At 39.5% G+C, this 20,173-nt stretch overlaps 1 protein-coding gene across 1 annotated transcript in view; it reads left to right on the top strand.

Moving 5' to 3' along the window:
* Nucleotides 1–20,173, top strand: part of ITGB6 (integrin subunit beta 6) — a 58,445-nt gene that overhangs the window by 31,500 nt on the left and 6,772 nt on the right. Inside the window, 7 exon segments of the mRNA XM_008644793.2 lie at nucleotides 5,162–5,251; nucleotides 9,857–9,991; nucleotides 10,208–10,441; nucleotides 10,443–10,551; nucleotides 11,025–11,247; nucleotides 14,071–14,168; nucleotides 19,200–19,319. Coding sequence (XP_008643015.2) covers nucleotides 5,162–5,251; nucleotides 9,857–9,991; nucleotides 10,208–10,441; nucleotides 10,443–10,551; nucleotides 11,025–11,247; nucleotides 14,071–14,168; nucleotides 19,200–19,319 — 1,009 coding nt within the window.

A 20,173-nucleotide genomic window follows, 5' to 3' on the forward strand; every position in this document is an offset into this window, starting at 1 on the left:
GCCAGTATTTGTTTTAAATTTCACCTTTTTGCACAGCTGATAGAGTAATTCTAGTACTCAGGACTGAATTCTACAAGATATTCATGTGATAAAAATAACTAGGAAATTGTGTATTGGAGGAAAACTCTTCTGCTTAAGTGCTCCCTCATGTATTGATTTTGGTGTTCTAAGGTAACTATTAAATTGGATTTCAAGTTGAATCACACTAGTCCTTTAAATCAAGAATTGACAAGCTATGCATTGCTAAACTATTCCGTGTAATTATTGTGATTAGCCTTTTGTATTTTATAAGGCTAGAGGAGAGTTGAACCTTTTCTTACTTTTATAAAACAAGAATATACCTGAAACATGCCGTTATCTTCATGCTCAGCTCTGAGATCTTTGTTTGTTGTTTTTTTTTTTCATTTTTCTTTATTTCTGTGACTCTTTTGAATGAAACTGATAGGACACCAGTGCCAAGATGAAAAGTAAAGACCATGATGGACAAAGTCCTCTTTCCTCATGTATTGTTCCTCATGACTACTGAAGGAAAACACTTCATTACAGGAATTTTGGGCATTAGGACTGGCAGGATCCTATTCAGTGAAGTGATTTCCTGCTGTGTGAAGTTGTCATGGGAAATGGAAGCCAGGAGAGAGGGGAAAGCAGAGGAGCAGTGGATATGGAGATCCAAAATCTGTATTTTTAACAACTGGAATATCATTCATACCTGCAGCTCCATCAGTCTTCTGTGCAGGAGTCTGTTTTCAGCCTCCACAGCTACAAGCAGCCCTGTGTTACTTTTGACCCATTGGATATTCCAGCTGTGAGCTGAGGTGAAGCTGCCAACAGCTCCTTCCCTCTTCTTACAGTGAAAGTGAGCAAAAGCCCTCTAAGATAAAATAAGATGGATATTGGAAATTCTTATTTCATTTTCTGTCCAGTCCTGCTCCTGGGAAAAGATCTTCACATGCTAAAAGAAATTGTAGAGAGGAGTTCATTGTGGGTAATAAGGGGTTTTGCAGCCTGAGCTTGGCTGCCTGGCTACATCCTGCTGTGTGAAAAGGGACAAGCAGAGAGAAGATGTTCCTCCAAATTTATTCAGGTTGGTTGAGAGGTAGCCAATAACGATGGTCCTGCTGATACAATAAGACTGGCTTTCTGAAGGAGAAGCCTTTGTAAAGCATTCTGTATTAAAACCAGAAATACAGTAATGACCAGAAGTGCTTCTCTGCTGTGATTACCACATGGCAAATAGGAAAGAAAGAGTAGGGAAAAAGAGAGAGCAGCTGAGTCCTTGAGGTAGTCACCGGTAGGATGGTTTTCTATTTCTGTCCTCTGTGTAACCCAGGGAAGACCCCCCCCAGTACTTCTGCAACTGATTCCAGGGTTGGAGTTGTTTTTGGTAAGACTGATGATCCAGCCATTTGACAAAAGTGACAAAGAGTCACAAATTTCATAAACTGATTCTCAGGTTACAGCCTTGACAAGGGAAGGAACACTCTGAGTCTTGAAGCACTGACTGCCTGGCTTTTTTGAAGACTGTATTGAATACTGAGCTGGATCAGTATGAAAATTTAGATCGGTAGCAGAAGTTGATCACTTGCAAATGCAGTGGCTTCAACAATTTCTTAATAGAGATCCAATTAATGACAGGTGAAATATTTTTCCTTATAGGTGCTTTTTTAATAGGTGCTTCATGAATAATGGTTGTTCTAGGAAAGTAGTTTGGAAATACCTCTTTGATTTACAGAACCTTTCTTTGTCCAAAGAAACATTTCTCTTGCTGATGGCACTGTATTTTACCTTGGAAATTGCTTGTGGTCACCCTCAGAGTTGGCCACCAGCATTCTTATTGAGGTGTTTCTATTTCAGTATCCATTCAGTGTCTTATGTCAGTATCAGTTTCCAAGAGGCACCCTTTGTTTGTGGGGAACACTAAACAAGGTCTCATAGCTAACAAAAAATACAAATCATGGTGAACCGATCTAGGGAATGGTTTGCTCTTGTTACTTTCTCTGTTAGAAAAGAGAAAGTATAACAATCTTCTAAGGTGTGTAGTAATCCCACTGAATATGATTTATCTTCTGATTTTTTCTTTTAATACTGCTTTCTTTCCTTTATTTGGATAGCTGTAGTTGTTATGGTCTGCTTTTTGTCCTGTAGGTGATGTAAAAAATCAGTCAAAGCAAGTACAAAAGTCATATACAAGTGTCACAGTGCAGTTTTGCCAGAGTAAAATATACTTTCAAGGGTCTGTGTAGGATGTGCAAACAGGGACATAGTGCCATGTTTTCATCTCTGTGATGCAAATCTGTAATATAAATGTAAATAACCAGTATCTATGCTTAAGAATGTAAAAAGAACAAAGCAAGACAATGAGAATCGTTCTCATGGTACGGCCTCTGCTCAGGGAGCCTGGAAGTGATGGCAGAGGACCCTAAACCCTTAAAAGTTCTGGTGTTTCAGTTCTCTTGTAAAGCTTCAGCAAGTGAGATTCCGTAGTGTCCCTCAGAAAACCCTTCCATTTATCCTTTGAGGTAGAAAGACTCTCCCCAAATATCTCATCTCAAATCTACTTGAACTCAGCATCTAATTATACCAGATACCAATACTGACTATTGCTATTTATAATCGAGTTCTCAGGGACAAACTTACGTTAAAATTACTGTGAGGACTTAGAAAGCACCTCTTTAAATAGACTTGATAGATTCCATTAGTCTTAAGTGCAGTGTTCAGACTGTCAAATATACATTTTGTATTTCTAGCCCTGAATAATCCCCAACAATTTAGCCCAAAATAATTCAGACATGTAATATTCTTGATCCTCTTCAACTGAATTTTCAGTTTATCCACTTACATGTGTGTTATTATCTAACACACAAATGTTAGGGGTGGCACAAGCACAGAACACCTATGCTTGTAACAGAGCTGGTGTTGCTTTTGAACCTTCCACGCAGCTAAAAAGCTGCTGCACAGTAACCTCAAGAGATCATTTACATCTGATGCTCTCCCTGACCACAAGAACTTCAGAAGCAGTCATGTGGAAACATTTATACAGCCACTCAAAAGTAAATGCAAGAGAGGAGAGAAAGTTCTTTACACTGAGCCGTGATTATTTGAGATTATTTTTTAAAAGGAATGGTTTTTTTTTTTTAAAAAAAAAGGTCTTTTATAATATATTAATGTATGTCTAACTTTTAGCATCATTAGTCTAAGCTGAGTCTTGCCAAAACAGCAGGGGATGTTTTCATTCTATAAAAGCTATTCACTCAAAAAGCATCTGTGACTATGACAATAATAATTATAGTTTAAAAAATCATATTTTGGTATAAAAGAAAACACCAGTCCTTAAGCTTTCATGAAGTAGTTGCTGCTATTACCGATATTATTTCTTTTCCAGCGGAATTCTTTAAAAACATATTCAAACTTAGATAAGGGAAAGACTCCATCTTTAGTCCTGAATAAGCAGCATTTCTTTTGAAACAAAAATTACTCTTTTTGATGAATTATTTCTTTTTATATCATAGGAGAAATAGCTTGAAAATTAGGGTTTCAAACTGCATTGCACTGCTGAAAATGGAACTAAAAATACTCTAGTCTCCACACTCATACAGAATCTCAAATTATGTATTTGGTGTAGCACACTATTTATGATGAAAATTCTTCTATCATTTACACTGCTAAAATATAGACATAACCCCACTGGGCTCAAACATGTAATTGTCAAATTTCCTTTACTTGAATCAGAGTATCCCTATAAAATGGCAGTTCACCTGTTAATGAATATTTGCCAAAGGACTAAATTCTGTGATATCCTTTGGATGTTTGGCAATAGTAGCACCCCAAAAGCATCTGTCTACCTCACCTTGGCAGTGCTTGAACAGAAATATTTGCTAAGAGGTGAGGTTTAACCAATGGACTAGAGACACACACTCAGCCTGGGCTTGAAACACCATCCTTGTATCACCACGCAGAAAATTTTTGTTCAAAGAGGAGAGATCAACTGAAGTGTTCAGAGCAGCATATCCCTGCTGTTTGTTTTGCATACCACAGATTAAAGGGGACTATATTTTAAATTCCAGGTTTATCATCTTTTCTCACAAAAGGTCCACATGTACGAAACACAGAGTTTCAATATTCCAAGAATCCTTGAGACTGCACTAATCACAGGAGGAGTCAGGAATGCAAAGATGCCAGCTGTAACCTAAAATGCAGTTAATCCCACTGATTTACAATAGCATGAGAAATCTAATGAATGATGACTATTCCATACATAATAATAAAGTAATCACAGGGCTTTGGGAGATATGAAGTATAATAAGGATATAAGGGTATCAAATTATCCATGTTTATTAATAGTTCTCTGGATACTTTTATTTAAAAAACCAGTATTGATATGATAATGTGTAAAAGAAAACTAGTGCTACAATGTGTTTTTTTCAATGATGAACACATTGTTTACCAAAGGCATGGGTAAAAGCAAGGGAATTTCATGTAGTTAACAATCAGGCAAGACAAATTTTAATTCACCATATTTAAAATCTAGCTGTCAGATGTCATGTTAGTGTCACAATGCAATTTAATGCAAAAAGAAAAGAAAGCTTATCATGGAAATAAATTGCTAAATTGGTACTATATTATTAACAGAAATTCAACATACAATCCATCATAACCACAGAGCACTGAGATACATGTGCAAAGACAAAAAAGTGACTGCAGGTGCTGAATGTAGGGTCCAAGACTCTTGAGCAGTGCAGCAACAGTAGAGCAGCTGAATCTGTTTCTGGATATTTTTATTAGAGAAAAACACAACTGTTGATAAAATGTATCTTCCTTCTAAATTTGAAAAATTAGAGCTTGAAGAATACAATAGTATCAAACTTCCAAGGACATAGAGGTGATTTAGCACTATATGTTCAAAGAATTTTAAATGAAACCAGCTCTTCTTCATCTGACTTTTTCATTAAGACATGTGCAATGGAGACTGCAAGAATTCTTGAAAATGTTGCTGTCATTTATTTCAGTTGGCTTCAATGTACTTGGTTTTGTTGTGGGCTCTTTCATTTTTGTTTTGAGGTTGGTTTTTACTTTCTTGTTCAGCTTTGGGGTTTTTTTTAGATGGTAGCTCCTTGTCACATAGACTTTCATTGTGCTTTAAATTAATTTTTTATATTTCCAGAATTATGCAAAGCTTATTCCTGGAGCTACTGTTGGACGACTACAGAAGGATTCTGGAAATATCCTCCAGTTGATCATTGCTGCATATGAGGTAAGATGGTTACAATGCAGTTTCTTCCCTCATGTTTACATGTTCAACATTGGTTTGCAGTTTGGTAAAAAGAAGTGTCTTTGATTCCTTTTATGAACTGGTTACATAATTTTTTATGTTAGGTGCTGACCTTAACAGGAAAAGTGTTCACTCTGAGGATTAAGTAAGCACAGAAACAAAATTCCTACAACCTTCTCTCAGTCCTTAGTTCACCTGGAATGCTGAATTTAAATCAGTGTCTCATCTGCATTGCTTTCTTCATATTCCTGTATTTTACACCTACTCTTCAGCCTTCTTTATATTAAGTTCCACAGTTCAAGAGAGACTCAGCTCTATCTGCGTTGGTAGCCACGACCAGAGCAGACAAACAATTGCTTTGCAAGAATATCTGTGGGGAAAAAACACTAGTCTGTGCTCAGTGCTCTTCTCTCCTTCAGCAATTTGGTGCTGCCCCTGGGAGACTGTTTTGAGGTTTTTGAAAAGAGGAACACAGGAGCCAGCACGGGTTTGTTTAGGTAATGCCAGGACCTGAATGGGTTTGTTTAGGTGATACAAAGAAACACCGTAACGATGTCAGGAACATAAACACAGCACTGTTCTCCAGAGCTTTGTTTGTAAAACGCATCCTGGGCGCCTCCTCTGTCAGAGGAATGTTCTTAGGCAGCTGCACAGGTCTTTGCACAGATACATTAATTTACATACACGCTGATATACCATAGATTTCTCTCTTCTGTCTCAGCCCATATTTATGAAAAACCTGCTCTACCAGTTGTCTACAATGACAAATAATTTTGCAAATAACTTCTGTTTCTTCTCTTACTTTTTTTTCTGCGCTTCCTTCTATCGTCTGAATAAGACAATCATCACTGTCCCAAAATTACTTTGGTCTTGGTGATAGAAGGAAACCAAATTCTTCTAACTCTTATAAAAGCAATGAAAGCAATACAATTGCTCAACTATGATTTTTTTAAAATGAAATGGAAAATACCAGAAGATTCTTCATTTTATGGAAAATTATATAAGGAGAGACCTTCGGGGTTAATCTCGGGAGTGTACAAATTGTAATAAATATGGACGAGGAAATCTTCTCATGAACAAAGCTATTGCTAAACTTTTGAGTGGCAACAGGATTTCACTTCTGGATTCCAACCTGCTGCTAGTCACATCTGGTTCCTATCAGCATTTCTTCAAGCTGGCAGTCTAATGTATAGACACAAGTTCCTACATTTAACAGCTAAAATATCATTTTGCTGTCAGTAAGTAATGGAAAAACACACAAAAATTGTCCCAGGGCTGTGTCCTGGTGCCTTTGCCGTAACATAAGTGAGGAATGATGCTCCACTGGAATATTGAAAATGTGAAGAGTGAAGTGAATTCTTGCCTCTTCTCCTTAGCATCTGCTTATATTCCTATGGCCTATGATTTTTTCCTATTCTCCTTTTTGAACCTGCTGATATTTTTGGCCTCTGTTGACTTCTATGACAAGAAGGAGTTCAGTTGCACTGTGTCAAGGTACATTTTTCTTATTCCTATCTTACTTCTTATGTTTTAAAGTTTCACTGAGTGCACCTCCATTCCCGTGTTGTAGGGTTTGGTGAATAACAGCTCTGCATTCACCTTATCTTCGGGTCTTCATGATTTCATAATATTGTGTCACTGAGACACCTTCCACACCCCCAATCTTCTCTCCAAATTAGACAGTCCCAGTCTTTTAAGTCTCTCCTTGGCTGCTCCATTCCCTTGGTAATTTATCTGACCATCTCTTTACCCTCCCTGACTCTCATGAGTGCCTCCTGAGATGAGGAGCCCATAGGAGCTTGCAATACACAGTACAGGACACACTGAGGTTTATACAAAGGTGAAATGATGTCCTGTCTCTTGTCCTCAGCCTCCTGGCTCTGTTGGCTTTTTACCTGCTTTTGAGCTGCTGCATGCTTTGAGCAGAGCAGCTCCCAGAGCTGGCAGTGGTGACCACGATGCAGCTCCTGAGCTGTTTCATCTGATCCTGTTTTCATCTGTTCACGGGCATGGTTTGGAGGGAGCTCTGAGCTCTGTGCTTGCTGCACTGCAGGAGTGGCAGGGAGGTGACTGCAGGGAGGGTGGTCCTGCCTTTGGGCCATACTCGTCACCACCTCATCCAGGCACAGCATGTCTGGACCATGCACCAGAGCTGCACGTAGGTTCTTAAAATCCCGCATTTCTTTCAAGGTGTAAAAAGTGTACAAGCAGCTACATGTCACACTCAAAATTTCACAAAGTCCATTTTATTACACTTAACCTTAACGGTTAACAATTTTATTGTTTCGTGATGGAAAATCTTCCAAGCAGAAAGCACTAAAAACCACTTTATTTGACAGGAGTAAAAGTATCTGAATTTTTTTTTGACTGTGAAGAAGGAAATGACAGGAGACCTACAGCTGAAAATCACATGCAAAACAGATCTAATGCTACTTTTGTTAGAAACTTTTCATGATATTCAATTCAATGTCCTGTGTCTCTGCTTCTTTACTCACTAGAAAAGGAATAAATAACTTTTTGCCCCCTGGGAGTAGAGTTAGGCTAAATCTTTTAACACTTTTGAAGTGGTTTTGAGTGTTTACTTGCTGTGCAAACACAACGTTTGTTAATGCCATTCACCATGTGTTGCCATCTAGAAGCCTCAGAGAGGAAGTAAGTAAGTTAAGAAAGTCTGAGCTGTCAAAATATTTGTTGCAAGGAGTTCTCATGTTCCTTCCAAGTATGGTTCATTTTCTCTTGTAAGCATATTTCTGCCTGCTTTGTTTAGCATTGAATTCTGCACAAGTTTGTGTTGCAGAGCTGCAGGCTAAAGTGCATTGTGACAGATAGCAGGCCGCTTGATTAAAGACATTCCAAGAATTTAAAATTTCATAAAAATTCCACTTTTTTTTCCCCATTTTTGATCCTTGCACTTGCACAAAAATCAGATCAAAGAAATTATGTATTAGAAAGGACAGGTAACACAAGGGCACAAGTATGTAGCACTGCTTTGTCTGTTGTTCCATTCAGAAAGTATTTTGAACCACAAATGTTTCTGTCTGAACGGCTTAAAGCTCACTAAACTGCTATTTGTCCTCAAACTATGGCCAGAGAGCTTAGTAGTTTTAAAACATCATTAGAAGTGCTCACACATATTAGGCTTTAAAACCCTTGAATTTATCACAGTTTGTGTTCATTTTCAGTGGTGTAAGATGAATAATTTGATCTCTCACAACAGCAAGGCACATTCAAATGACCCAATACAGACTCCAGAATTCAAAGTATTACAAGCTGGTGTTCAGCAGCATTTAATTTTCTCTCACGGTTGCACTCTGTACCTTATAGTTTTGCAGCTGGTGGAAAAGGGCCTACTGGTGATACCTCCAGTAACGTAAGCACATGCCCACAGTCACAGCCTTACCTACAGATTTTCTGTATTGGGTCCTTTTGGGAGAGCCCAGCTATTGCAAACAAATTATTATCTATGACTCTGCATTGTTTCAATAGCGACACAAGCACCTACCTCCAAATCAAATGTAAATGGAAATCTGGACATACCCAAAGCTACCAACATTACAAACCCGATGCCCAGGGCACAGTTTTACAATAATAAGACAAATTTCCAAGGAATCCAGAACATGTACAAAGGACAGGGAGTTGTCTATGCAGGTTTATACCTATTCTATTTTCACTTTGATTTACCCCACCAGACCTTTACTCCAGTGAGTCATCCTGGACCTTTAGTAGAATGACTCACTGAAGTAAGGTCAGCAAGTTCCTTGTGCTCTGATTGAAGGGCAGGGGGTATTTTGCAAGCAATTAAACTTCCATGAGCACAAAGTCAAGTCAGTGAGATGTTTTCTTAGCAGTTGCCGAGGTACTTTTGAAAAATTTCCATTTACTGGATCCACAGGCCCATGAAGTCATAGGGAATTTCCCCGTGGCCTGTGATAGGCTTTGGATTAAGGTTGTGTAAGCAAAGTTGCTATAAAACATTTTAAAGACTTGAAATATAAATACCTAGTATGAGCAAGTTCAGGAAGACAGTTTGTGATTTTCAAAATGAAAGTTTGATTGAACAAATTGATTTAAATAATGGGGAAGTTGTTGAATACAGGCTAAAATAGCACAAACAGCTCATGAAGCAGGAATTTCCATTGTGAGAAGAAAGGAAGGGAGGGAGCAATATTGACAGAGTTTGGCTAATCAGGAAAAGCAATGGACTAGCAATGCAATCAGGGACGCAAATCCACTCCTCAGTAAGTCCAGACCTAGAAGAAAACTTGCATCAGTCAGCAGAGCGATGAAAGGTGATTTAATAAAACATTGAATTTGTTCTTCTGGAAGGGCAGGAAATAAGCCCTGTGAGCGGATATTAAAGTGATGCCACCATTGCTTTCCACTGAAAGCTGGGTCTGTCGGCATTTGCATCATTTTGCTCGTTCCGCATTTTTCTTGCAATAGAGAGTTCTGTAAACAAAGTGCCAAAGCACGAGTGTGCTCCTGTGTAAGTCAGGATAAATTACAGTCCACGTTACACAGACATGGAGCAGTGGCAGCACGTGCCAATGTTATCACTCCATTCATCTCACACTTTTTTCCTTGAAGGAGCTGAGGTCTGAGGTTGAATTGGAGATCCTGGGAGAGACGGAAGGGCTCAATCTCTCCTTCACAGCCATCTGTAACAATGGGACCTTTTTTCCACATCAGAGGAAATGCTCTCGTGTGAAAGTGGGAGATACAGTAAGTGAAGAACATATTCTCCAAAGACATGAAGTTCATATAATTTAGGACACCAAGGTAGAGCTTGCTCTTTATTAAACAATCTTCCTCCAAACAACTTACCAAAACACAGGCAGTATCTATGACCGTCTTGCTGTGTCCTCTGCATGCACTTCCCGAGCACCCTGCAGAGTTCCCTGTGCTCCAGCTCCCAGCAGCTGCCATTGTCTCTTCCAGGTCTCTTTCAATGTGACTGTAAATCTCTCTTCTTGTGAAAAAACCAGAAGGCATATCAAGATAAAACCTGTTGGTCTCAGTGACGTGCTGGAAATGGAAATTCATCCCCTCTGCAGCTGTAACTGTCAGGCAAAGGCCGAGATGAAGAGCCCAAAGTGCAGCCAGGGGAAAGGCTCTCTGGAGTGCGGGGTGTGCGTGTGCAGCCCCGGGTACGTGGGGCCGCGCTGCGAGCTGCTACGGCGGGCAGTGCCTGTGCCACCCGTCCCCCTACGGAAAGGTGTACGGGCCCCGCTGCGAGTGCGACGACTTCTCCTGTGTCAGGCACAGAGGGCTGCAGTGCGCAGGTACGGTGCCTCAGTGCTGCTTGCAGTGTCTGCACTCAGGGCTTTACGGGCTCGCCCTTAGCTGGGAGCTCGCGGATTTGTATTTTCATCATGTACTCAGCTGCAATCCATTCTGTATAAAGAATTACTGTTTATGAATGGTCTTTAGACTTTAAATAGTTTTGGCTATACCATTATAAACTGGAAATATTTACGCATTAGGTTGTGCACTGCCAGGAGACAATCTGCATGGAGGACTCCAGTAAAGAGAATGGAGCTGCGCTGGCTTACAGCCAGTCTAAGCAAAAACCTGATCCTCTGACTTAAAACTGAAGATTCTGGGAGAGAAAGAAAGATGTTTGGAAGAAGAGTTGGAGAGAGCAAAATATTTTCTGTTAAAGAGAATTATTTTAAAGATCATCCTTCAGATGATCACTGATCATTCTTTTTTAATTATCAGTGACTGATTTGAAGTATGATAAATCTTCTTCCAGGTAATGGTGACTGTGACTGTGGGGAATGCAGGTGCCACAGTGGATGGACTGGTGAATACTGTAATTGCACAACTGATACCAGCACCTGCATTGCTGAGGATGGGACACTGTGCAGTGGGAGAGGCGAATGCATCTGTGGGACGTGTGCTTGCACCCATCCAGGGGCTTCGGGCCAAACGTGTGAAAAATGCCCTCTCTGTGGTGACCCTTGCAGTTCCAGACGGTAATGTGCTGGCTTTAAACCTCTGATGTTTATATCATCCAGGTATCTATTTCCTATACTGCCTCAGCAGTGTGTTTATTGCCATGTCTGTAAATTGGGTTTACAGACCAGAACCAAAGAGCTTCTTTGTCCTTTGAGATGGGTAGCCACAACTCATATATTAACCATTCATGAGCATTACTCTTGTACAAAAGGACTTTATGTGAAACAATTAAGCCAACTTCAAGCAGCACAGGCAAAACTTTACACTTCCACTGCTGTCCCTGTCTGTACAACTAATCAGAATGGTGGCCTTATCTGACACTTACATGGCCTCACAGGAAAATTTGGCATTTGTATTACCATTCTCATGCATATGAATGAGTAAGGTCATTTTGTCCACTCAAGCTTCACACATGTGCAAATTCATAGTCGAAACTCAGTTAAGCTTGGCTGAATTAAAGAGGTGCAAGTATAATAAACTAGATAATAGTCTGGGAATGAATAAGTGGGTAGCTGTATGTCATGAATAAGTTGATGATAAATTGATTGTAAATGGTGAAATGTCTTTTGTCCACTGAGCATACTCAATTTATGGAGCTTTCCTGCTGTGATGCAAGGTGTCTGCCATGGTGCATGACAGAAAAAGCAACCAAAAATATGCAGGTTGTGAAGATGACCACCCTAAGCACACCATTGCTCATGCTTGTATTACGTGACCTCTTGTAGGGCTGCAGTCCAAATGGAGCAGTCTTCAGTAGAAATTTAAGCTAGAAGTTGAGTTAGGCTTCACAGAACACACGTTATTAATGACCCTGGCTTTGCTTTCTGAGTGCTGAGCAGTTTAGGTTGCATGGTTCATGACGATGTCCTGTCTCCTTGTTCAGAGTTAAGGCCCATTTCTCTCCAACACTGTATTTTCATACTTGTCATTGCAGTCTACAGTGTACCTGAGTGAAAAGCTACTCTGTCGTGATTAATTCATCGATCTCTTTCTGTTAGTGATAAATTTGACCTAAGAAAACCGAGCCTCTCAGTATGTTCAAAGAGAATTTCTGCAATCAGCTGCTCTAAACAAAAAGGACAATGCTGCTGCTTTGCTCTGCCCAATTTGGCGAAGAATAAGAAATATAAAGTTACATGATAGGCATTACATTAACGAGTTTAAACATGTATATTGTATGCAATGTTGGATCTTTTCTTTCTGTTTCAGTGTCTTCCCTTGCTGAAATGCAGGGCACAAAAAGCCAAAAGAGAGAGAACACTGGGAATACCTGGGTAGGGTAACTGAAAGAGCTGAAAGACCAGGTCAGAGGGGATGGAGATCAATGGCAAGGCAGCTGAGAAAGAGAGTGTAGCATGAGAAACATGGTTAATATGACAAAACCACCACCAACACTGAATTTATCTCCATGAGATAGAGGCTATCCCATTACCCACTTGCTTTTACTATTCACCATTTCCAGAGTGAGTGATAAGGTCACCTCCATCTCCTGAAGATAAACTCAGCAGCCTCAGCATATTCCCATGGATATATGTAGCTCAGTGCAACAGGAGATAGCCAGGGTTTTTTGGGATGTTTTGTTGCAGTTTTCCTTTTTCCTTTTCCCTTTTTCGTTTTCCCTTCTTTCCTTTTTCCTTTTTCCTTTTTCCTTCCCTCCCCTCCCCTCCCCTTCCCTCCCCTTCCCTTCCCTTCCCTTCCCTTCCCTTCCCTTCCCTCCCCTTCCCTTCCCTTCCCTTCCCACACCTTCCCTTTGTCAGCTTAATTCCTGTACAGTAATTTAGAGCTGTCTCAGGAAACACGGAAATATGTAGCGTGACATGTGAAATGTGTATCAAGTGTCTTTTCACACACTTTCTTGGAGTAAAAGGTGAGAAGGAGTGACTCTTAAACTGAAGAAAATACAGTTTAAAAAAATTACTGAAAGGATGAGCATCATTGCAGTTACTTAGAACAAACTTCCCTTCCCTTCCCTTCCCTTCCCTTCCCTTCAGGCTGCTTCTCAGAGTCTCAGCCCCTCCATTTGGCTGAAGCTATTTGTGAAGAATCAGCAAACACATTTTTCATCAGAAGTGTTCATATATTAATTGTTTATTGTTTTATTTTCCATTAATCAACCCTGGATTTATTAAAATCCTCATTGAATTTATGGGAAGATTTTCAGAGGTTTCTAAAGGAATTGGTCTAGACTCTGTGTTTTTAAATAATATTTCAATAATTCCACCACTGAATAAAAAATACTTTTCCTGTAAGTTTCATTACTATAATTAGGACCTAAGTATTCCTGAGACAAATAATCATATTCAAGAGACAACTGTTGAGACACCTGAAAAGTGGTTTAATGCATTATTCAATAGACTTGCAACGAAGGCAGGCTCATAGTAGGTGCCTCAGCTTGATCTCTTTGAAGTCAATTTCAGATATTGTTCATCTGATAGGAATTCCTTCAGCTGGTATTTAGTGTGAGAATATTTAGTGTTCAGAATATTTATTTTTTTAATTTTTTGAAGATGAAAGTTACATGTGAGTAACCACATGTCTTTGATAGACCTACATGAATAATGTTGCCTGGGGTTCTGTCTGGTAGCTAATAAACTGGGAGAGAATAGAGGACAAGACGGAGCTTATCCACAATACCTTTATTCAGGTGGGGGTTTTTTTGTTTGGTTTTGTTAGGATTTTTTTTGGTGACAGTACCTATCATATTCCTGAGAACTGCTGTATCCATAGCAGACGACCTTTTATTTAGCTGCTTTTTAAAATGCAGTTGCACACCTACTGGCTTTTGTATTGTTGCTTTGTGACAGGCAGAGATTGATGAGCTGCTGAATTATTTTCCACAGGAGCTGTGTGGAATGTCACTTGGCTTCCGATGACAAGTCACTGGGAGATTGCAGTGAAAAATGCAAATTGGTTGATGCAACTGTCAGCATGGCAAAGGGTTGGTATACCCAGTCTTCCTTTCTTGTGTGTTTGTGGTTAGCAGGAGGTTCCACTTTCAGTAATTTATATTTGAAAGTAGCCTTGTTTTTCTGCTGTGGAATTATATTCTAGGTCATAAGGGAATTATGAGTCTGTCTATGGTTCTTCTGAGGCAAGTAGGAAATGCAGGACAGGGCTGGCATTACCCTTCCAGGTTAATGAACTCATTGGATCATGCCTGTTTTCTAAGTAGTTTATGCAGGAAAGTCTAGAATTTAGTAGATACCAGCCCCTGAAAATCAGTGATAGATGAAAGTTCCTGAGTTTAAGGTATGCCTGTACCATGAGTTTCAGTGGGGCTTCTTCGGCCATACAAATACAAACCTGACTCCAGGTTTGTATTAACTCTAAATCCTTAGGCAGATTCTTGATTACAGCTGGTGACTAAACACAGCCCTTTAACCAGTGGTAAAGACAGTTCTTGTCTTCTAAAAGGCTAAGCACTGTTGCAGTGGGGTCTCCTGCAACATCCATAGACAGCAAGGTCTGTGGAAAGAAATAGGGAGTGATTCTTGATAGAAGTTTCAGAGGTCTTTATTTTCCAGCCACATGGCCAGGGGACTGCTCAAAGACTCCGGAATCACCGGACAACCAGGGTCCTCCCCAGGCAGGGGAACACAAAATCGCCAATGGGGAACAGGATTAGGGTACGTGGGAGCAGGGAGACCCCGTGCCTAGGCCATGCCTCTACCCCAGGGTCCCCTCTCCCAGGACCCCATGGCAGGGGGGAGGAACCCCAACAAAGCACATCTTTCAGTTGTTTGCTTTAATGCAAAACTGCCCTGCATCAATGGAAATTTCTGGAATAGGAATTAATCTTGAGTAAAATAGTACTATCAGACAAAAATCCAACAAAACCCACCACAATCAAAAAACCAAAACCAAACCTTTAAATCAAAAAAGTGCGCATTTTTCTGTAAAGGAAGGTGCCTGTATTTATCCTAGTGGCAATTCTAGTCCCAATCCTATGGCACAAGAAATTGTTAAGTAAGGCAGGACATAGGTTGATAATATCCACATCACAGATGTACCGTGAGCATTAAACAAGATGAAGGTAAGAATGAGGATGACAATGCAGAATCCTGTGTGCAGGCCTAAGGCTTGTACCTGCAAGCTGTTGGAAGCCTATCCAGAGCTGTGTGTATGCAGAATTGTCACTGATGTACATCCTTCCAGCAAAGTTACACCTTTTGGTTTTGATGGCAATACTCCATAATACAGAGATCAAATGTTGCAAATACTGCCCTTGTAAGAACAATTAATTCAAATTTTGTATTTTTAGTAAAATTATTATCACGCTTTGCCTCTCTAGATATGCTATCATGCTTTGCCTTTCAGTATTTGTTTATAAATATAAAAATATCTTTACAGGCTTAAAAAACATATAAGCACTTTTACTGTATCTCTTTAGTTAGTAAAGTTTACAGGTTGCTTTTGTAAGGTGGCAGATATTTGTAGCTAGGAATATATAAAACATTATACTTTCAAATATAATGAATCCTAATCAAGAGCAGAAACAGCCTTTTATATGGTTCTGCTCAAATACACAGAGGTCACAGGAATATGAACATGACATTATCATCTCCTATTCCTGCATATTTCCTTTTTTTCATGTCCTGTGCTTCCCTGATTGGGACTGTCAGCTATTTCTTTATATTTAAAATTTATTTACAGCAGTTACTGCAACCTTCATGTTCCCATCCAGATGCCTCAAAAAAAAAAGAAAAAAAAGAAGCAGCTGTTGCAAACTGTTTCATCTTAAATGCTTGTGTAGCCTCATTAAGAAGTCCTGAAAGAAAAAATTAACCTTTAAAATAGTAGCTAAAAAATAATCATAAAATAAAAACTATTACCTGAACAAAACTCACCAATCTGAAATTGGTGTAACTAGCATACCACATAATATTTAAGACAGATAATTGAACAACTTCATGGGGTTGTATACTTCTTTGTGGTTTATATTTTAATTTCTTTAGTGCTTCAAGGCTTTTGGGAAAAAAAAAGTAAAAGCTCTAGATTAAATAAAACATTAGCACTTCAAAAATTTTGTTTCTCTTTTACACGTGAATGTTGCAATACGGTGACTGGAAGGGTGGAGCAACAAAAAAAGCGTAGGCTTTACATTTTCCTGTTTCCTGGGAGTGCCCATTTTAGGCTCTGAGTCGTGGCTTTCCCCTCCCCTGCTTTGGTTCTGGGTTTGCTGGGGGTTTCTCCTCCTGCTCCCCATCAGTGGGTCAGGTCAGCCGCTCCCCCCGGGGATCCACCAGGGCATGGGGTGTCCAGCAGCTCTGCAGGTGCTGATGGTTTCACATTTACTGGGCTTATCTCCACAACAGGCATCCCTTTTGAACTTTCCTTTTCATTCACTTTTAATACTTGAACATTTAAATTAGGCTAGTCCCCCCTTTGCCACATGGGTGTAAGAGGAGCTCTAGTTGCTCTACTCACCATGAAAGAGGAACCAAAATTCCTGAAAGGCATCTCCTGCCACCACCCCAGCCACAGTGCATCAGGCTGCTCCTGCCACAAGCCCGACAGGGACAGTTATACTTCCTTGGAGAAACTGAGTTTTTCCTGCCCCATAGCACTGACACCTCACAAATTCCCAGTGCAGCAGCAAAGTGGGCACTGGAGCCTGAATAAACGTCTATTATCAGCGCTGCTCTGTTACGAGTCAAAGTCAGGTGAACTCTGCTCAAAAAAAGCATTTTGTTGAGCAAAAGGCAAACAAGAAAGGGCATAATGACACTTAAATTTAAAGTCATCTTTTTTGTTGTTGAATCTTTTATAAATGTGTGTTAGGAAACAGTCTTTCATGCTTTGAGTCTCCTGCTTGCCACGCTTACCTGAATCCTTCTCCAGTGTGACTTCAGTTATTTCAAATATAATTCAAATTACCAGAATTAGGCTGCAGAAGAGTGTGATGATTCGCTGCAGAATGCAGAAAATTACACAGATGTAAATTACAGGAATTTACCTACCTAAGCAAATTTTTGTGCTGATGAACTGCAAGTAACATATGCAATGGTCTCTCTTTAGTGATCCCTCATTCTAAAAATAACATCAGAGAAATAAAAATACTAACCATAAGATGGATTCCAAATAGCCTGAACTGGCATTTTTGCTTTCATTTCTACATCATTGCACATAATCAGAATTCTGCTCCTCTTGGTTTCAAATTATGACATTAAATTAAAAATTACAATGTAAAAATAGCTAATCTATGTGCAGTGACTGCCTTCTGGATGGTATTTGGTATATGCTTGCAAGTTTTTCCTCCATTTTCAGGATAGCTAACAACTATCCTTTTCCTTTTTTTTTCCTCTTTGTAAGCAAATTAATATTTTGAATCTGCTTGCTTAAAAGAGTTGGGAAAGTACAAATATTGCAAAACTTTTGACAGTGTTACTGGAACTGTGACGTGTCAACGAGAGCCATGAGTCTGCAGTTCGTGGCCCTTCTAACAAAGCCAAATCTTGTTAAATCAGCAAGTCTAGGCTGCCTGTCCCCTTGGTGGATAACACATTGCTCTGCCACGAAGGACTGCCAACAGGTTAAATACAAGGCTCAAATCAAGAACAGGTTTCCGTTAAAATCCAACCAGCTAGGGTTCTCTTTTCATAACAAGCAGAGAAAAGGACTGGAGGGTAGTCAATACTTTCATATTTCCTATGGTGTTTAATAGTATTTTCTATAAGACCAAATCTTGTGATAATAAGCTATACAGGGAAGAAAAAATAGAGCAAGCACCTTTTTTATTAATGTAGTGTAGGATTTTTTTAAAATACATATTCTTGTCTGATTCCTATTCAATTACCCTTCATATTAAAGTCTGAGGGCTTCAAGATTTTTAGCACAATTGCTTATGAAATTTCAGTAAGAGTTTTGAATGGGTAAGAAATAATGGTGAGTGACAATTATTTTTAAAGAAATGTTTGAGAAGCCTACTGTTTTTCTTTCTTCTAAAAAAGAAATCCTAAGAAGTTTGACTAAAATATATTGAAAAGCATGCCTAGATTTCCAGTGCTGCTCAAATCATGGCCTGTATGGAAACATAAGCATTCAGCCCCAGAGGTATTATTGCACACAGGTATAAAGTATTTTTTCTCTGTAAAATATTATATCATAGTTACACTCCAAATTATGACATTTCTGGCTCTGGACTTGTACTCTCAATTTTGATTGCCTTATTTGCTTTATATTCTCCCTCAAATTCAGCTTCCTTCTGTCTCTCTGTTCCCTTTGAATGAATTTTTCTTGCCTCCTCAGATTAGGAATAACCTGGGAGGAAACAAAATGGATTATATTTTTGTGCAATTAACAGTAAGTGGAGGGACAAATAAATGGGGTCAGACTGTCATCTCAGGTCACTTTATTTGCTTCATCTGGAATCCCATTACAAAAATCCCAGAATCGCAGTTTTCTGTTATTAATCTTTATTTACTCTTGTGACAGTACTGGACAGGCAGTGACCTTTGAGGGGCTACTGTGGAAGAAATGAAAGGCAGCCCTTTAAACAGCATCCATAGCTGCTTGATGTATGTATATCTACTTCTGAAACATGATCTAGAGGTGGCTGGAGTATCTGCAAACCACAGGAACATACTTTGGCCTACTGTTTACTGTGTCCCATAATTTGGGGCATTACATTTCCTAGACAGCTGCCAGTTAAGACTCTTGGAGCACTTCCAATTCATTGAAATTCACAGTTCACTAAAGTAGCAAAGTGCACTAGATGGTCAGTGCAGATTGACAATATCTGGATAATTTCTTCGGAAATATAAGTGAAAAATCAGAAACTAAACAAAATTGGGATTGGAAAAAGAGCCATTAAATTTAGTAAAAATTCTGAGAGTATTTCTGCTTTTGTCTTTCACTCTTTAGCATCTGCAGACGAGCCTGTGACAAACACAATGCCAGCAGTCTCTCTAGTTATTAAAGGTTAAATTTAATTTGATCTGATGAATTACTTTTTTCCTTCCCTCTGCAGATTACTTAGAGGATAAATCCATTTCCTGCTCTTTGCAGGGGGAAAATGAATGTATAACCACATTTCTACTGGCTGTGGATGAACAGGGAAGGACAGTCATTCACAGCATAGAACGGAAAGGTAAGCAGTGAATATTGCTTTTTCTGGGTGAAATCTGATTTAAAACCGGACAAGGTTAGCGATCTCGAAGCAGAGCTCTTTGAAGCAGCACAGCACCTCCTTGTGTTTGTTGCCCTTCTCTGCCCAGCCAAAGAGCTGCTCCTCAAGTACTTATTTAATGCAGTGGTAACATAAATACTTTGCCTTTCATGAAAAATGGGCAGAATAATCCTTAGGCTGTAAGAATAATTTAATTTTTTCAAAGCCTTGTGCAGTTCTAAGAAGATGATACCAAACATCATTTGCATTATATGATAAAACTATAATTCACTTTGAAATGATACATGCTTCATAGATGGACAAATATTCAAAAGACTGTCTAATTGGGTGCACCTGATGGAATTCTAAAATATATTTATAATTCTGTTTAATGTTGCAGTATCATAGAATCATAGAATGGTTTGGGTTGGAAGGGACATTAAAGTTCATCTAGTTCCAAGCCCTCTGGCATGGGCAGGGATGCCACTCTCAGAGCCCCATCCAACCTGGCCTTGAACATTGCCAGCGTTGAGGCATTCACAGCTTCTCTGGGCAACCTGTTCCAGTGCTTCAGCACCCCCACAGTAAAGGATCCAAACCTACCCTCTTTCAGCTTAAAGCCATTGCCCCTTGTCACTACATGCCCTTGCAAAAAGTCTCTCTCCAGCTCTCTTGTAACCTGTTTAGGTACTAGAAGGTGCCCCAAGGTCTCCCTACAGCCTTCTTTTCTCCAGGTGAACAACCCCAACTCACTCAGCCCACAGTCATGGGAGAGTTGTTCCAACCCTCATTAAGTTTTTAGTATTTTGCAAAACTAACAGATATAGAACAGATCT

Source organism: Corvus brachyrhynchos, unplaced genomic scaffold (genome assembly GCF_000691975.1).
Source record: "Corvus brachyrhynchos isolate BGI_N302 unplaced genomic scaffold, ASM69197v1 scaffold490, whole genome shotgun sequence".
Taxonomy (NCBI): domain Eukaryota; kingdom Metazoa; phylum Chordata; class Aves; order Passeriformes; family Corvidae; genus Corvus; species Corvus brachyrhynchos.